This window comes from Acanthisitta chloris, unplaced genomic scaffold (genome assembly GCF_000695815.1).
Source record: "Acanthisitta chloris isolate BGI_N310 unplaced genomic scaffold, ASM69581v1 scaffold41322, whole genome shotgun sequence".
Classification (NCBI taxonomy): domain Eukaryota; kingdom Metazoa; phylum Chordata; class Aves; order Passeriformes; family Acanthisittidae; genus Acanthisitta; species Acanthisitta chloris.
Genome location: NW_008661790.1, coordinates 30,401 through 45,419, shown reverse-complemented (window position 1 = coordinate 45,419; position 15,019 = coordinate 30,401). Strand labels below are relative to the sequence as shown.

The window sequence follows — 15,019 nt, the reverse complement described above, 5'->3', positions numbered from 1 at the left end:
GGCAGACAAAAACAGCTTGAAGAATTTGCAGCCGTGGCTCTCTGAGGCCCTGAAGCAAATGCTTGAGCCCAGAATAAGTGAAAGGATTTTAGCTTTTGCTTCCTGACATCCCCTCCTGGGCCCACAAGCAGAACCAGCTGGTGGGGCAGTGTGATTTCACCACCTCTCATCTGTCAGCTGTGCCACAGGCTTAAATGAGGCTTGGTGTGGAGTTGTGAGACCAGTACAGCCCTCACCTGGAGGTATTTACCAAAAGAGATTTGTCTTCTGGTTGATACCATCTCTCCTCTCTGTCTAAAATAAATAACTAAGTGAGCATGGGACTTAAAGTAAGCAAAGACCAAGACCAAGATGTTACCAAATGCAAATGACTAAAGGCTAAAGGAAGAGAACACTGTTCTAGAAGTCTCTGGTGTGGGACACACATAAACACCATTTTCGGAAAGGAGAGGGGAAATGCAAGTGATGGTCAGTGTTTAAACAATGATGAAAGGAAGAGGTGGAAGTGATTATTTCATGCCTGAGTGCTTTCAGGGACCGTGTGCCACTGTGGTGAGGGAGCTTAGGCAGCTCTGTGCAGTTCTTATGCTGCAGTGCTCTGGCATCTCAGCAGTAAACTGCTTTTTGGTTCCTTGCACTGTTAGCTGGCTGAAAAAGCTGTGAGTGATGAGCAAGCAGTGCATGTCTCCCTTCAAGAAAAACAGTTCATTCAGCTTTTGTTATGCCTTTAAATTTCTCTTTCTCCTAATAGGATCAGTAAGGATAAGAAAACAGCTGGATAAATGAGAATCTGGTAGAGTCGTTTGTCCCAAAACTAGGTGACAGGTTTACTCAGAATATGGTTACTTGCTATTAAAATCCTCTGCACTGAGGATTGCAATATGCATTATGCAGTAGCATATTGTTAATGTTGTCCCCATCACATAACAGCCTTTACCATCCTCTGCTAACAAACTCCAGTTTTCTGGGGGACCTTCTGGTGTACCACAGGCAAACCAAACTGCAGACTGTAGTCCCTTGAACTCGCAGGATGTGCCCTTGAAAGCTCTTGGACCTTCTGTTTTCTGGGGGAGCCAGTCACCCAGGGCTCTGGATGCAGGTGAAAAAATCTGTGTGGCCACAGCTGAATTCCCAGCATGGCAGCAGAAAGGAGAGTGCCATGGGACTGCAGCTTTCAACAGGGAAGAGGCAGCAGCCCCTCGGTGCACAGGCTGCCACGGGCAAGCAAAGGGAGCAATCCTGCAGCCACACTGCAGCATGCCCCTGCCCTGCACTGAGGCAGCAGAGAGCTTGTCCTAGGATCTGGTCTGAAAAAGCAAAGTGCAGATAAAGTGATGTTTGTCTTAAGGATGAAAGTCTGAGTCAGGCTTCCCAGAGCTGAATCCTTGGGCATGCTGGGGCAGTTCTCAGTGCACTTTGTTGGGGTGGAGGGAATGCAGAGTTTTCCTCCTCTTTGGCTGTTTCCCACCAATTTGAGTCCAAACATTGTGTCCACAGTCGAAGCTCGGCAGTCATAGCTGCTCTAAACTGCACCAGCTTGCAGCCATCTCTGGGGGCTGTTCAGCTGCCAGGATATGCCAGGACACTAGAACTCTGCCTGTTTCCCTCTCCTCCCCAAAGTCCCATCCCTGGGAGGTGTGATGGGCAGGTACTCCCCATGCAGCACCTGGTGCAGCTCAGCACGGTCTCACAGGAAGCATCAGGCCACCGCGGCAAAACGAGCTCCTGAGTCTGAAGTGATCATTTCCAAGAGGAAAGGAGTATTTTAGGTATGACATTTAGCTTCTAGCCTTTCACTAAAGATGAAGTAACAGCTGTGACAGATGGATGAGGTTATTTTATAACCTGAATATTAAAAGAAAGTGCTTCAGATGTAGAAGGAAGCAAATGCATAGTGAGGCAGGATGGGTAAATAGCAACACACACTGTTTGATAGAAGCTGTATGTCAGTTTAGTTTCTTCTGCATTGTCCTATCGTCCTATTGTTACTGTTGTAACATAGTCCTGTCCTTATCCACATCCTTGTGGAAGGTCTTGGAACTCTCTACACAACTCGGGTGGCACAGAGAGAGTTAAATGGTGATGGTGGTGAGTGAGGCCTGAACATTTTGCAAAGCAATTTGTAAAAAACCAGCTTGTACTTTGCTGAGGCTCCAAACTAGCAAACTCAGTATTTTACATCTGAGAAACATTGCAACCCCAGCCGGTTAGGGCTATTCCCTTGCCATCATTTAGATTTCATGTTTCTTCTTTGTTGACTAAAATGGATTCAGAAAAGGTTGCAAGAGTTTTCTGTGGTTTTTTCAAAAACAGACGGTAATTTTTCTGCCTTTCTGATGCTCAAAAATAACTGAATGCATTTGGGGTCAGAGCTCAGGCATGGCAAATTGCAGAAGGATGCAAAATAACTTAAAGAGGCTGCACTAAAAGCTGCTAGACCTAACATTAACTTGCAGACCCTAAAGTTAGGGGACCTTCACCAATTAACAGAACCTCTCAGAGAAAAAAAAGATAAACCAGTGTGTGTCTCTGCCATTGCTTCCTGATCTCAGACTTACTGAGGATTTGGTGGGGGAAAGAGGGAGGAGAAAAGAGAGCAAATTAGTTATTGCCAGCTATCTTTTTCCAGCTATGCCGACACTGTATATGTAGGACATGCAGCTGTGGCCTGTCCTTTACGCTGAGTGAGCGCTAGTCGTCTGCCACTGCCAGGCTGCCAGTGCATCCTGCATAGGTGGCACACCTGGTCATGTTGCTCTTCTGCCTTCTGTATCTGAAGTGCATCTGTTGAGAGAGCAGCTGAGCAATCCTGAGCACAACAGTGTCTCTGGACATGGTTGGGCTGTAGCTTTCCCTTTTATGTTGGCCCAGATTGCTTGAAAGTGGAGGTCTGGACCTTCTAAGTTTTCTTATTTAAAGAGGACAAACAGCAGATGTGCATGACAGTGATGCAAGTCACAATACACCAGAATTACCAGCAAAAACATAGGGGAATAATACCTCTGTTTTGATGCATGTTTCCTTTTCTTTGCAATGAGTGTGTTATTAATACCTCAGTCACCAGAACTTCTGTTGTTGTTGCTTAGATCAAATAGGAAGGGGACAGCAGTGAGGAGCTGCTGTTGTTCTGGCTGCTACTGTGCAAGATGAACTGATGAATAACGTGTGTGATTTATCTTTCCCTTGTAGTTGCACTCTGCAGTGACCAGGATCCAAGTTCAAAGACCTGGTTTCAATTACACATTTGCCCATATATGTATCCTGAACAATGACAAGACATGCATAGTGGATGACATAGTGCATGTACTGGAGGAATTAAAGGCTGCTCGTTCTTCTAATCGAACTAATTTTGCAATCACTTATCCGATTACTCACTTAAAGGATGGCAGGGAAGTGTATAATGGGCATCAGCTCGGTGGGGTTACTGTGCACAGCAAGGACCGGGTGAAGTCTGCGGAAGCCATTCAGCTCACCTACTACTTGCAGGCAATCAACTCCTTGAATGACATGGTGGCAGAGAAGTGGGAATCCATTTTTTGTGACACTGTTGAACTTTTCCAGAAATCCAACAGGAAAGTCAAAATGTATCCTTTCACTTCTTCTTCGCTGAAGGAGGATTTCCAGAAGACAAGCAGGGTGTCAGAACGCTACCTGATCACGAGCTTGGTCCTTGTGGTCACCCTGGCCATTCTCTGCTGCTCCATGCAGGATTGTGTCCGCAGCAAACCCTGGCTTGGCTTGCTAGGATTGCTGACCGTGACCCTTGCCACCCTGACTGCAGCTGGGATCATCAATCTCACTGGTGGGAAATACAATTCCACCTTCCTGGGAATCCCCTTCGTCATGTTAGGTAACTATTTCCTATCTCCTCTCTCTCTGTTGTGTGTTTGTGCCTCCCTGATGCATTTCCAAGCAAGCAGAGAAGCATCACTGCATGGTTCCCGGTGCCTCACCCCTGCAGCGCTGCCATCCACACTGCCTCTTTTCCTGAACCTTTTCTACTGTGCTGGGATGTTAAAATCATGCCTGGGGCTCCAGTATGGCATAGCGCCCTGCCATAGGATGTGAAGCCTGTGCAGTAGCAAGGACAAGGATGTGCAAATGCCTTGCCTTGTGCAGTGGGGGAGCCCAGTTGCTGCTTCTCTGTGGATGTTTGAGTCTGGTTTTGAAGGGAGACCTTTGCAGTGGTCCCCGTGCAACACTGACAGCTTCAGCTGTGCTGGCAAATCAAAGGGGCTGCCCACGGTGGGCATTAGAGAGTGCTGGCCCCTTTGGGGAGAAGAGCAGTGCTGTCCTGGCTTGGCAGGCACCTGTCTGTGGGATAAGGGTGGTGGTTGGTTCTGGGTTGCATTTCTCCTGAAGTCCCTGTGTTAGCTGAGTGAGCGTAAGGAAGGTTTCTCTGAGGGAGAGAGCTTTGACACCCCTGGTCAAGGACGGACCTGTCTGGTCAGGAAAAGCACATCCCACAGCAGAGGGTTATGGAGGGAAGTGGCACTGGCTGCTCCCTGGCTCTAGTGCCAGCAGAGACATCTTCATCACTGCAGTTCTTGTACCACCTTCACTCACTGTGGGGAACAGAGTGGTTTGGTTTAGTTTGGTTTTCCTCAGAAAGTCCCAGAGTCAGTGTCCTCTCCTGTTGGCACAAGGACGTTTGTGGGGAGTGTACCCAAACAGGCAGGGGGAGTTCATGGGAGACAAAACGAGAGCTCTGGAGAGTTCACAGCCTCTTTGTTTGTATTTGGTTCATAACCAGTGTGAAAAGCTTGGTGCACTGTAGGTGTTTGATATGTCCTTGTTCATGCCATTATTCATTTGTGGAGTATAATACATGCATTGATTTGATCACAGCTTCCTCAGCTGAAAATCAGTGCTCAGTAATACTTCAGATTTCAAGTGTAAGAGTGTCTTCACTGACTTAGTCACATCGTGTAGTGATATGACACTTTTCAAGCACAGCTATTTTTATATCCAGCACCAGGTTCCTATGCCATGCCTGTGCTGTAGTACTGTTACACTGTGGTATTGTTGCACTTTAATTAAAGACTATGCTTCAGTGCATCACACTACCAGTTAACATACAGAATATATTCAGTGACAGGGAGAATTCAGCTAGATGACATCGGCTTTCATTTTCAGATGGCATCTATGAAAATTAGACTGTATCATAATCCAGAGGAAACACAGCGTGAGAAAGTCAGAATCAAAAGAAGGGTAGCTTTCTGACACAAGTCTTTGGTTTTCTTGGTGGGTTCTTATGCCTGCGCATGTATAATCAAATTCAGTTCCTCAAACTGAGTAGTGTATATTACATGTAATACTATGTAGGAGAGGGTTTCCAGATGTGTTGCAAGAATAGCAGAAAAGCAGTCTAAAGTCCAGCCATGTGAAATAAAAGTACATGGGAAAAGTGACTTCAAAAATATAAACTATTAGTGTTGTTCAGGGATCAAAGCATCTACTCACTGGGACAACCTTTTAGATCTTTAATTTACTAATAGTGACAATACTGAGACTTGAAATCCTTGAAGAATTAGAGATAACTGTGAAATGTTTCACATTTCTATTTTAGTGCTCCTTTAAGTGCTGAGCTATATAGCCAACTCTGCTTTTCTTTCCTTTTTTTTTTCTTTTTTTTTTGATCTTACTTGGTTGAAGTATTCCACTCTTAAAGGGCAGCTCAGCTCTCACTGTGAACAAGTCCAGATAGAGCAGCCGAGTTCTTGTGAATCTTGCCTGCTTCCCCAGCTACATAAAATCTCCCAAGGGACCTGAATATCAACAGGTAAAGAGAAGGCACTGAAGACATTTTGGACTTTTTAATGACAACTGTTTTAAACTGGCAGATAGCTAGTAAGGCAGGGATGCCTTTTTTTTCCTGCAATACAACAGAAAGACTCAGCATGTGTTTCAGAACGTGTTTCATACCTATATATTTTTTTGCTTATAAAGGATGGGTTAACTCAAGGTAACTGAAGGCTGGAAACACTAACCACCCTCCATTACAGCTGGCTGAACTGTTTCCACTTAATTTCAGTGACCATCAGATTAGATCATAGATTAACTGACCTTTAGAAAGCTAAAGGATATCTGGCTAATGGCGTAGCCCTGTATCTATTACTCATAATCTCATGGCTAAAAGCAAAAATTAGATAGAAAAAATGATTACACTGGACACATTTCAGGCGAGGCCCCTTTACTGGTATACATCATTAATGAAGTTTCTGCAGTTTATAGCAGCTGAGGATTTTTAACTTTTCATCAATGTTGCAGAGGCAGGGGGACACTCTCCAGACATAATCTGCCCTCCGACACAGGACAAGATTACATCTTGCATAACAGATACTTTTCAACATGCACTTTTGTCTCCTCCTTGGACCACTTTCTCTCTCACTACAGCATTTGCATCATGTCTAACCTGAATTCCCCTTTTGCAACTCAGCTGTCCTCCTTATTTATCCACTGCATCTGGAAAATAATTTTTCTTTTTCTTCGTGTATTTGAGACCACTCTTACTTGCTTAGCCCTCTTCCCTTTCATCCCAGGTTTTCTCAGACTATGCTTACCAGACTTCCTGCAATCCTCTTGCTTTTGACTGTTCCACATCTTCAGTGGAGTATGGTGCCTAAATCCAGGCACAGGATTCAGGCTGAGGCTTTCAGCAGCAAGTAGAGTAGGAGGATGATTTCACACATCTTGCATATGGCACTCCTGTTCATACATTGCCATATGACATTCATTTTTTCTCAGCAGTATGAAATGGTTGGCATTTGGTTGGTGGCACATGGTAATTCACGGATTCCTCATGCCATTTTCTATCCTGTTTGCACAGTCAGTTGTTCCAAACAACATGTAGAAGTTTGCCCTTGTCCTTGCTGAATTATAGCTTATCTCACACCATTTCTCCTCCTCACCAAGTTTGCCTTGAGACCATCACTGCCCTTCCAAGCAAGATGCAGTAACTGAAGTTGGTCAGCAATGTTTTGCAATTATCAACTTCTTTATATCTTCAAGAATTACTTTCGGAATGGTTTGTCCAGTCATAAGCCCATTCTAACTATACAGGCTGTATGTCTGCAAAATAGTCCAATTAAGGTGCTTCATAATACTTATTTCGGTCATCCTGTTTTCTGTGATATCCCTTCTGCATCAGCCATTTCCAAGAGCAAACAAGCTATAGTGAAGGGTGACAGCCTCTATAGATGTTGAATCCTTAGATTTTGCATCAACAGGACAATTTAAAGTTATTAAATTATCATGGTTTAGCAAATTGTAGTTTTACCCTCAGACTGTGTAAGCAGGAATATCTTTTGCCTACTCACCTGTTAAATATGACATACCAGTTTAAACACTTCATGCTTTGATTTTTAAGCTACTACGTTTATGGTAGTTTATTCTGATTTATTTTACTCTTTAATTAAGGCAGGTTCCTGTAACACAGCTCATAAAAAATGACTGTATATTGTCTGAGTTTGTCACTACTGTGACGATTTTTATTTTGTGGCTGGTTTCTTTTTCACTTTCACTGACTTCTAACTGAATGGCAAAAATTGAAGCCAGGAAAGATATTGCCAGAGACCTTCTTCCCCAGCAGGTACCAAAAGAGTAAAGATCCCCTTTGGTGACTGGAGATCCAGCTGTGAGAACCAGATGAGAGGCCGTGCCTGAAGCTGGCCTGAGCCCCCATCAAGGGGCTGTGCTGGGAGTGAGGTAGCAGAGGAGGACAGGCTGGCTGCAGCTGCTCTTTTCTCTGCAGATATTTTGTCAGATCAAACTGTGAACTGTTCTTCCTCGGCCCTGGGTTTATACAGGTACTTCTAATGTGAAAGTGAATCCTAAAACCTGGGAAAATTGGCAGACTCCCACCATTTGCCTGGATGTATTTTGAATTAGTGTATGCCTCTGTGGCTTTTTAAAACTACCATCCACATTTATCAGTGTGCAAACAAGTAATTTAAGGGCATGTCTAGTTCACATGGAATACTTTGTTGAACCTAGGGCTATTCATTTTTGATCCTAAGAACCAAAAAAGTAAGTTCTCCAACTTGACTGAATTTAAAATAGCTGATTTATAATGTCAGCTGAAAAACAGAATTAAAATTATTATTTCCTATTGCATGCTGCATTAAAAACTACAGATGTTTGGTCTGGCACAGATGCAAACATATTCATCATAAGTTTCCCTTACACATTAAATGCTGTTTAATAACTGCCAATTCTTGAAAAATACCAGCTTTCTCAAAAAAACCCACAGTGTTACCAAACAAACCACTGAACAACAAGCAGCACTATCTGAACAAGTTTTTGGCATGACGTTTTTCTTCCGAGAGGTGGAGTGGAACCTAGGCACTCAAAAGAAAATTGTGGCATTGCCATTTGCACTGAAGAGAAAACTAGCAGTGTGTTTCCTATTCCTTCAGAAACTAATACAGTTTATTCGGGGAGAAGTGGCTCTCTCAGCTGCCAAGTTCGTGAAAAGCATCAGCTCTGTGAAATCGCGGTGGAATGCCAGGCACTGCCAGATATGGGCAGGGATGCAGGGCCAGCTCTGCGAGCTTATATTTAGCCTTCGATGCTGGCAGGGAAAAACCAGGTAGGAGCTATGAGAGTGGCTTGAGCTTGTAGAATGCTGTAAAAGGAAATGATAGCCAGCCGTGTGTGAAACTCAGCAGAACAGGGACAAGTGAAGAACCTCTTCTTACCACCTCACTCCATCCTCCCATCACATCCCACCATGGCAGCGTGCCCTTTCTGGAAAGAGAGAAAGGAAAAGCAGTCAACAGAGCAGGTCCAGGGAGACATGACTGGGAAGGAGCAGGTGGAAGTGTCAGGCAGGACTCGGGCAGGGTCCTCCTGAGGTCCAGTTGCAAGTGCAAGGAAGTCAGGGGGAGAGGGAGATGGTTACATGGCTGCGTCTGACAGGTGGGGTGCAGAACACTTTGGGAGGTATCCTGCAGTACCAGGGTTCATAGTAGCACCTCACAGATTCAGAGAAGTTCTGACTGCTTCTCAGAAATACAAATTTGTTGTTTGCACACCTTTCATGTGACTTGTCTGGAGGAGAGCCATGCTGGTGGAGGAGTGAGCTGAGATGCCTGTACAGGGGCTTTACGGATGCAGAAGGTTGGAGCAGCAAAGATGGGATCTGAGGTCAGAAGCAGCTGGGAAAGAAAGTTGGAAGGAAAAAGTTAGGAAACAGAAGAAGGGAGCTCAGTGTGTTTGATGATAGAAGTGAAAAGCACAGGAGAGCAAGTGAGAGTATTGCTGAAGTGTAGAAACCATGAAGACAACAGGCAGCTAAACCAAGCAGGGGAGCTAACAACCAGTGCAAAAGCCCTGAGAGGTTGAGGGTGCTCAGGCCAGCACATGCAGCTCACTGGAGCTGCACCTCAGTGCCAGTAAGGTGCCCAGCCCAGCTTCTTCTTCAGTTTTCCCGAACAACATGCTGGTAGAGAATTGCAACATATGCCAAATTTATACACCCAAAAAGCATTCATTATCCTCCCTATCAAGGATCCAAATCTTTGCTATATTGAATAAAACTGAAGAGTCAACATTGGTTATATAAAGAGTTTCAAAGAGAGAGAACCAGCCCCTCCACTGGTCTCCCTGGTGCCCTTCAGTCCACACACAAAGGTAACACACACTTTCAAGTGTTTGACTTTGTATAGTACTTTTCCACCAATTTTCCTGCTGTCAGTTAATAAAAATGTGAAGCTTACTGAGTCTCTCTGATTTTTTATTCCCTGAGCTAAGTTTTCTCATTCTCCCTGCCCAACTGCCTCTCTGCTGCTGTCTTTTCGTGCTGGGAAGAAGCACATCCTCTCTCAGCTGGCTGCCTCAGCTTGCTACTCCCATGTCGCTTTCTTCCATCTCCATCTCTTTTACTATCTCTGGCAGCCTCCTCCAGCAGGTCTCACCCATCTTCTTGCTCCAGGTCACGACATCTTCCTGATGCCTACACAACTCTTAGCATCTTTTGGTCTCCCTAAACTTGCTTTTCTCCTGTTTTCCCGACTCCTGTCAATGTGTCCCCCTCTGCCATTTTGGCTCAGTTTCCTTTCAATTTCTCTTCTATCCTTCCCTCTCCTCAGCCACAGCTGGGCCCATTGTTCCTACCATTTTCCCTATATTCTTCAATAACTTCCTTGGCTCTCAAATAGGTTCCCCACTATTCCCTGCAGTTGTATCTCAGCTGCTTCAGATTTCCCAGTGATTTCCACCATTCATCCTTTCCTTTTTTCACGCTGCCAAAGCACTCCAAGAGTGCCCTGGAAGTACACTCGTATTTTTGTCACTCCATCTGCTCAGCTTTCCCAGTTCAACCCTGTGCAGCTCAGTTACAGTCCCAAAACATTTTGTGGTTTGTTCCTTTCATTCCTTTTCTACGGAATGAATAACATTATCTGGTTTTATCTACCCCAAGCAAAATCCCAGGCATATCACTTTCCTTGTCATGCCTTTTTCCTCTCCTTTTTCTCAGTCCCTCATTGTCTTCCTGATGTCTCTAGGCAGCCATGCACCTTCTGCAGTCTGTCAAGCATCACCCAGCATTCCTGTTCCTCTCAGGGAAAAGCAGAAGTAGGCCCCCAGGCCACCCTTCCTCACTCAATGTACCAGTGAGTCCTCTCACCAGTGACAGTGTCTTTCACCCAAAGGTGAGGTGATTGATCGCCTCCTCTACCTGCTGGTCTCTCTCTCCAGTTCTCCTGAAGAGTGATGTCCTGAGCCCCTTGAGGAACCCAAACACCACAAAGCTACTAATGATGGGAAGGAAATAGGCTTGAAATACAAATGGTGGCAGAGTATTTTCGACACTTGTACCAGCCCTTTCCTGAGCAGTGCCAAACAGCAAGTGGAGCTTGCAGCTGCACACCCATGGTCCATGTTCCCCTCTCACCACTACAAAGCCCAGTGAAATCCTTGCACACGTACATGCTTCTTGGCTTCAGAAGAGTGCTGATGACTCAGACAATTTGCAATGCTTGTGGGAAAAGAGGTGCTCTATCTATAGGAAGTCAGTCCAGAAACATCTTAATATTGAAACCGAGTGCTGTACAGTCTTTCACTGAGATCAGCCATTTCCTCATGATTGGTGGTGCTCCAATATGCACTTGTTTCATATGAAAAGGGTGTTACAGGCAATGCAGCGTGTTTGATGAGCATTCATTTATGCTCATTTATTAAGAGTAATAGAAAGCTGTTACACGTTTACTTGCCTGCATTCTTTTAATTGCAGGTAAGTCAGTGCATGCCATGGTTTAAAGGAAGGCTTTGTCAGAGATGTCCCAAACAGTCACAGTTACTGAGAGTTTGGCACTAACATGCTAATTTTCTTCCGGTGGTGAAGTCCCTCAAGAGCAACTTCCACATATATGAGAATATAATGGAAGTTCAGAAGTTAAAGAATCCTTTCAATATATATACATGCAGGAAGTATATATATGTGTGTGTGTGTGTATGTTTGTGTACATTGTATACTGGACCTGGGTGTTCAGTGAAGTCTTGGGGAACAGCAGGAACTGATGTGACTTTTCATTTTAAGTCTGTCTCTGAGAGAGATGTGCATGTTTAGGGCTTCAAATAAATTACACCCCCCACATAGGCAGTAGCCTAGAGGCATGTGTGGCAGAGAGGGGTCCAGGCATTTTGACGTCATGAAATCTCTGGCAGAGAATGATTTAATCCAGAGGTGGATTAAATTGGAGTAAGTCTGGATGCTTTGTGGAAAGCTCAGGTTGAGTTTCAAACTTGTAATTTTTTTTCTTTTTTTTTAATCAGTAAAAATAGTAGATCGAATGTGCTTTGTCTGAATTTTTGCAACTTTCTGAACATTGTGTTTCACATATGGCTGATCTATATATTATGAGTAGTGACAAACACTTCTTAAACAGGAGAATGTAAGGGTATGCCTGAGATGTTTTGGTTGCAGCTTTCTCAGCAGAAAAGGGGAACTCACAGTGTGGTAAACAAATCTGTACTCCACTGGCCCATATTCCACTAGGACAACACTCCTAGAAGCAAATGATATTTTAGCTTGTGGGCTTAGAAATTTAAAGCAGATTTAAAACATGATTTTGCCCCAGATATACTCACTCTGGTATTCTGTCTTCAGGAGCTGTCACTTGCTGTATGTCACTTGGCTGTTCTGTAGCGTGGTAAACACTAACCTTTCACAGGTGATTGCTGGAGGCTTTTACTTTTAAGTACTTTTTTTTATCCAGCATGCATAAAATCTGTCAACAACTCGCTTTATGAAGAAAATCAGTTTGCAATTTTGTCTGCTGATAAGAGTCATAGCATGTCATATGTAAGACAAGCCAAGTGGTACTTAGCATACTAACTCCACATCTAACTACCTCCTTGGCTAGCTAGGCTTGAGGTACATGCATCATGGGGAAAGTTCATCTTGCCAGCCACATCTGTCATTCCTTTACTGTCCTGGCATCAGACTCTGCGATCCTCTACAGCTCCCCTGGTGCAGAGGGTGGACCTAGCTCCCCACACACACCCCAGGGTCTGCACCCGATGCCAGCAGCAGTGACGAGCATCTGCAGATCCCTGATGTCCTCTTGTCATCCTTCATGTGGCAAGACTAAGCCTTTCTCCCTGTCTCTTCAAGTAACAGCTTAGGCAGGGTACTGTGCTTCCTGGGGGATTTTCTGATGTCACTGAGTTAAAGAGGATGAAGAGGCTTTCCTGAGAGGAGCAGGGAATTTTGGGGCAGGGAAACCCTTTGAAGGCCAGCCAGAGCCAGATGCTCCCCTGCTGTTTGCTCCAGAAGCACAGGCTTGCACTTACGGCACAGGTTTGGCTCAAATGCTTTCAGTTCAGATCTGCACAAGGCCTAGGTAGTCAGTAGATGAATGCACCATGCAGACATAAATATTCCAGCAGCTAAAACCAAATTTTACTAATGCTCAGCTCCTTCTGTTGCACCGAACGAAATACGACTTTTAACTTTTGCCAGGTCTTTTATGAAAACAGAGGAAAGCAAGTCACACGTTTAAACTGAGCTGACAGCCTGCTATTTAAATGCCAAAACAAGCCTCTACTGATTCTTAAGTGGAATTAAATATTCACTTTATATATGGAAGTAGATTTTGAACTATAACTTAGTTTGCTTATCTTTCTCAAAATACAAGAGCCACTCAGGTCTTCTCTCAACTGTATTCTTGCTTTAGATATGTTTATCTGACATACTTGCTATCAGTGTAGCAGGAAAATCTCAAATATTACATTGGTTCAATAGTGAAAAAGGGTGATACAAGAAATAATCTGAGAATTTTCCCAAATCCTAAATCAGTAATTTTTATCCTATTGAAATCAATAGGACTATTCAGAATTAACTGCCTAAGTGCTGAGTTACACATATTGTAATAAGAGGCTGTTAATGTAAACAGAATTTGGTATGCTTTAAAAAAATAATTTGAAAATGCAATATTAAGTAGTGAGATTTAGTTTATAATGAATAGCCTTAAAATACAGATGCTCCAAAAGTAAAAAGTGGTGAACCGTGTTACCACTAAAGCCTAGTACTATGAATACTAAGGCATTGTTTAATTCAACTTAATTAAAATACTTCTCATTCTCTTTGTTTATTTTCCTTTCTATAGGTAGAAAAATTACAGGAATGTCCACATGTCTTGTGTATGTGTATGTATTTCTTGAAAGCTAGGGATTTAGATGTAGAATGATTTTCATTTCAATAGTAATATGTAGATCATGCTTTTAAAATTAGCTTATGACTTGTACCATTTTCTAAAACGTTGGCTCATTATTGCTTGTTTACCACGATAAAAAGTAGTGCTGGGGAGGTTATAGTTTGGGATATATCATGTTCCCCATTTAGGGTGAGACCATGAGGGTGATTTCTTTTTGTCAGTGCCTTCTTTGTGCAAACGTGTACTTACTAGTATAGTTCAGGAAGGATTATGCCTGACCAAAGTAGACTGTTTCACGGAACAGAGAGTTGATCCTGGGCTGCATTTTCCAAAAGTTCAGTTTAGAGATGTAGAAGATGTAGGATATTGTGGCAGACATTCATTGCCAGGAGACTGGCATAAGAATGACTCAGGTGCAGCAGATCCGTAAGAGTTTTATGAGGAACATAGCCCCCTATAGCTGTGCTTGGGAGTGCTGCATAGGACCTAAATGTGCTGGATTTCCAGATGCACCCCATTTTCCTGGCTGTGTATTAAGCAATTTGAGCACAGACTTAGTGGTCCAGAGAGTCTTCCTGCAGGATCTACGACTGAAAATATCATTGCGGTCTCACAGTGTGAAGCACTGAGCACCAGTTGAAGATTTCTTCTCTGTGTGCACCAACCAATAGTGTGTTGCATGGGGACACTTTCTCTTCAGCAGTGCACGTCTGTGGGCACAGACACCCACAGCTGTGAAACACAGCAGATACTGAGAGCATATTATTAAACATTTTGGTTTCTATTATTTTGTTGCCAAGCAGATACAGCACAAAACATAACTCACTCCAGAGACTGAGGCAGATTTTTATCTGGTGTGAATGCACCAAGATCCTGATAGTAAGTTGAGGAATACATGGGCATGCCTGGGGCTTTCTGACTGGGGTGGCCAGTGCTGTTTAAACAGGATTGGAGAGATCAGCCTGACCCTTGAGGGTGAATGGCTAATACTCAGATATAAAGCAAAACCAGAGATTCATCTGCTGGTATCACACCTGGATACCTAACAGACTGGCATACCTAATTTCAGTATGTTTCTTTTTTGGGAAGATCCCAAGTCAGATGTTAATGTCTGCAACCATAGTACACCTTAGTGATACATGTGTAAAATTTAGTAGTCTTTAAAACAATAATTGCAAATACTGAGCCTACACAACAGCACTGTCATATTTTTGAAGTATGTTGTCATACCTGTAGTTCAGTTACAATACAGACATGTAGGGTCTGTGTGACAGGAAGTAAATAAAGCATTGAAGTATGTACAGCCTATGTTTATACTAGTGCGTCCCATCCCATCTTGCTTTGCTTGTGTTCTTCTT

At 43.6% G+C, this 15,019-nt stretch overlaps 1 protein-coding gene across 1 annotated transcript in view; it reads left to right on the top strand.

The window, feature by feature from the left end:
• Positions 1-3,189: 3,189 nt before the first annotated feature.
• PTCHD1 (patched domain containing 1) overlaps positions 3,190-15,019 on the top strand; it is a gene marked incomplete at its 5' end in the record, with an annotated part of 21,535 nt that continues 9,705 nt past the window's right edge. Inside the window, one exon of the mRNA XM_009070336.1 lies at positions 3,190-3,850. Coding sequence (XP_009068584.1) covers positions 3,190-3,850 — 661 coding nt within the window. The remainder of the gene's footprint in view (positions 3,851-15,019) is intronic.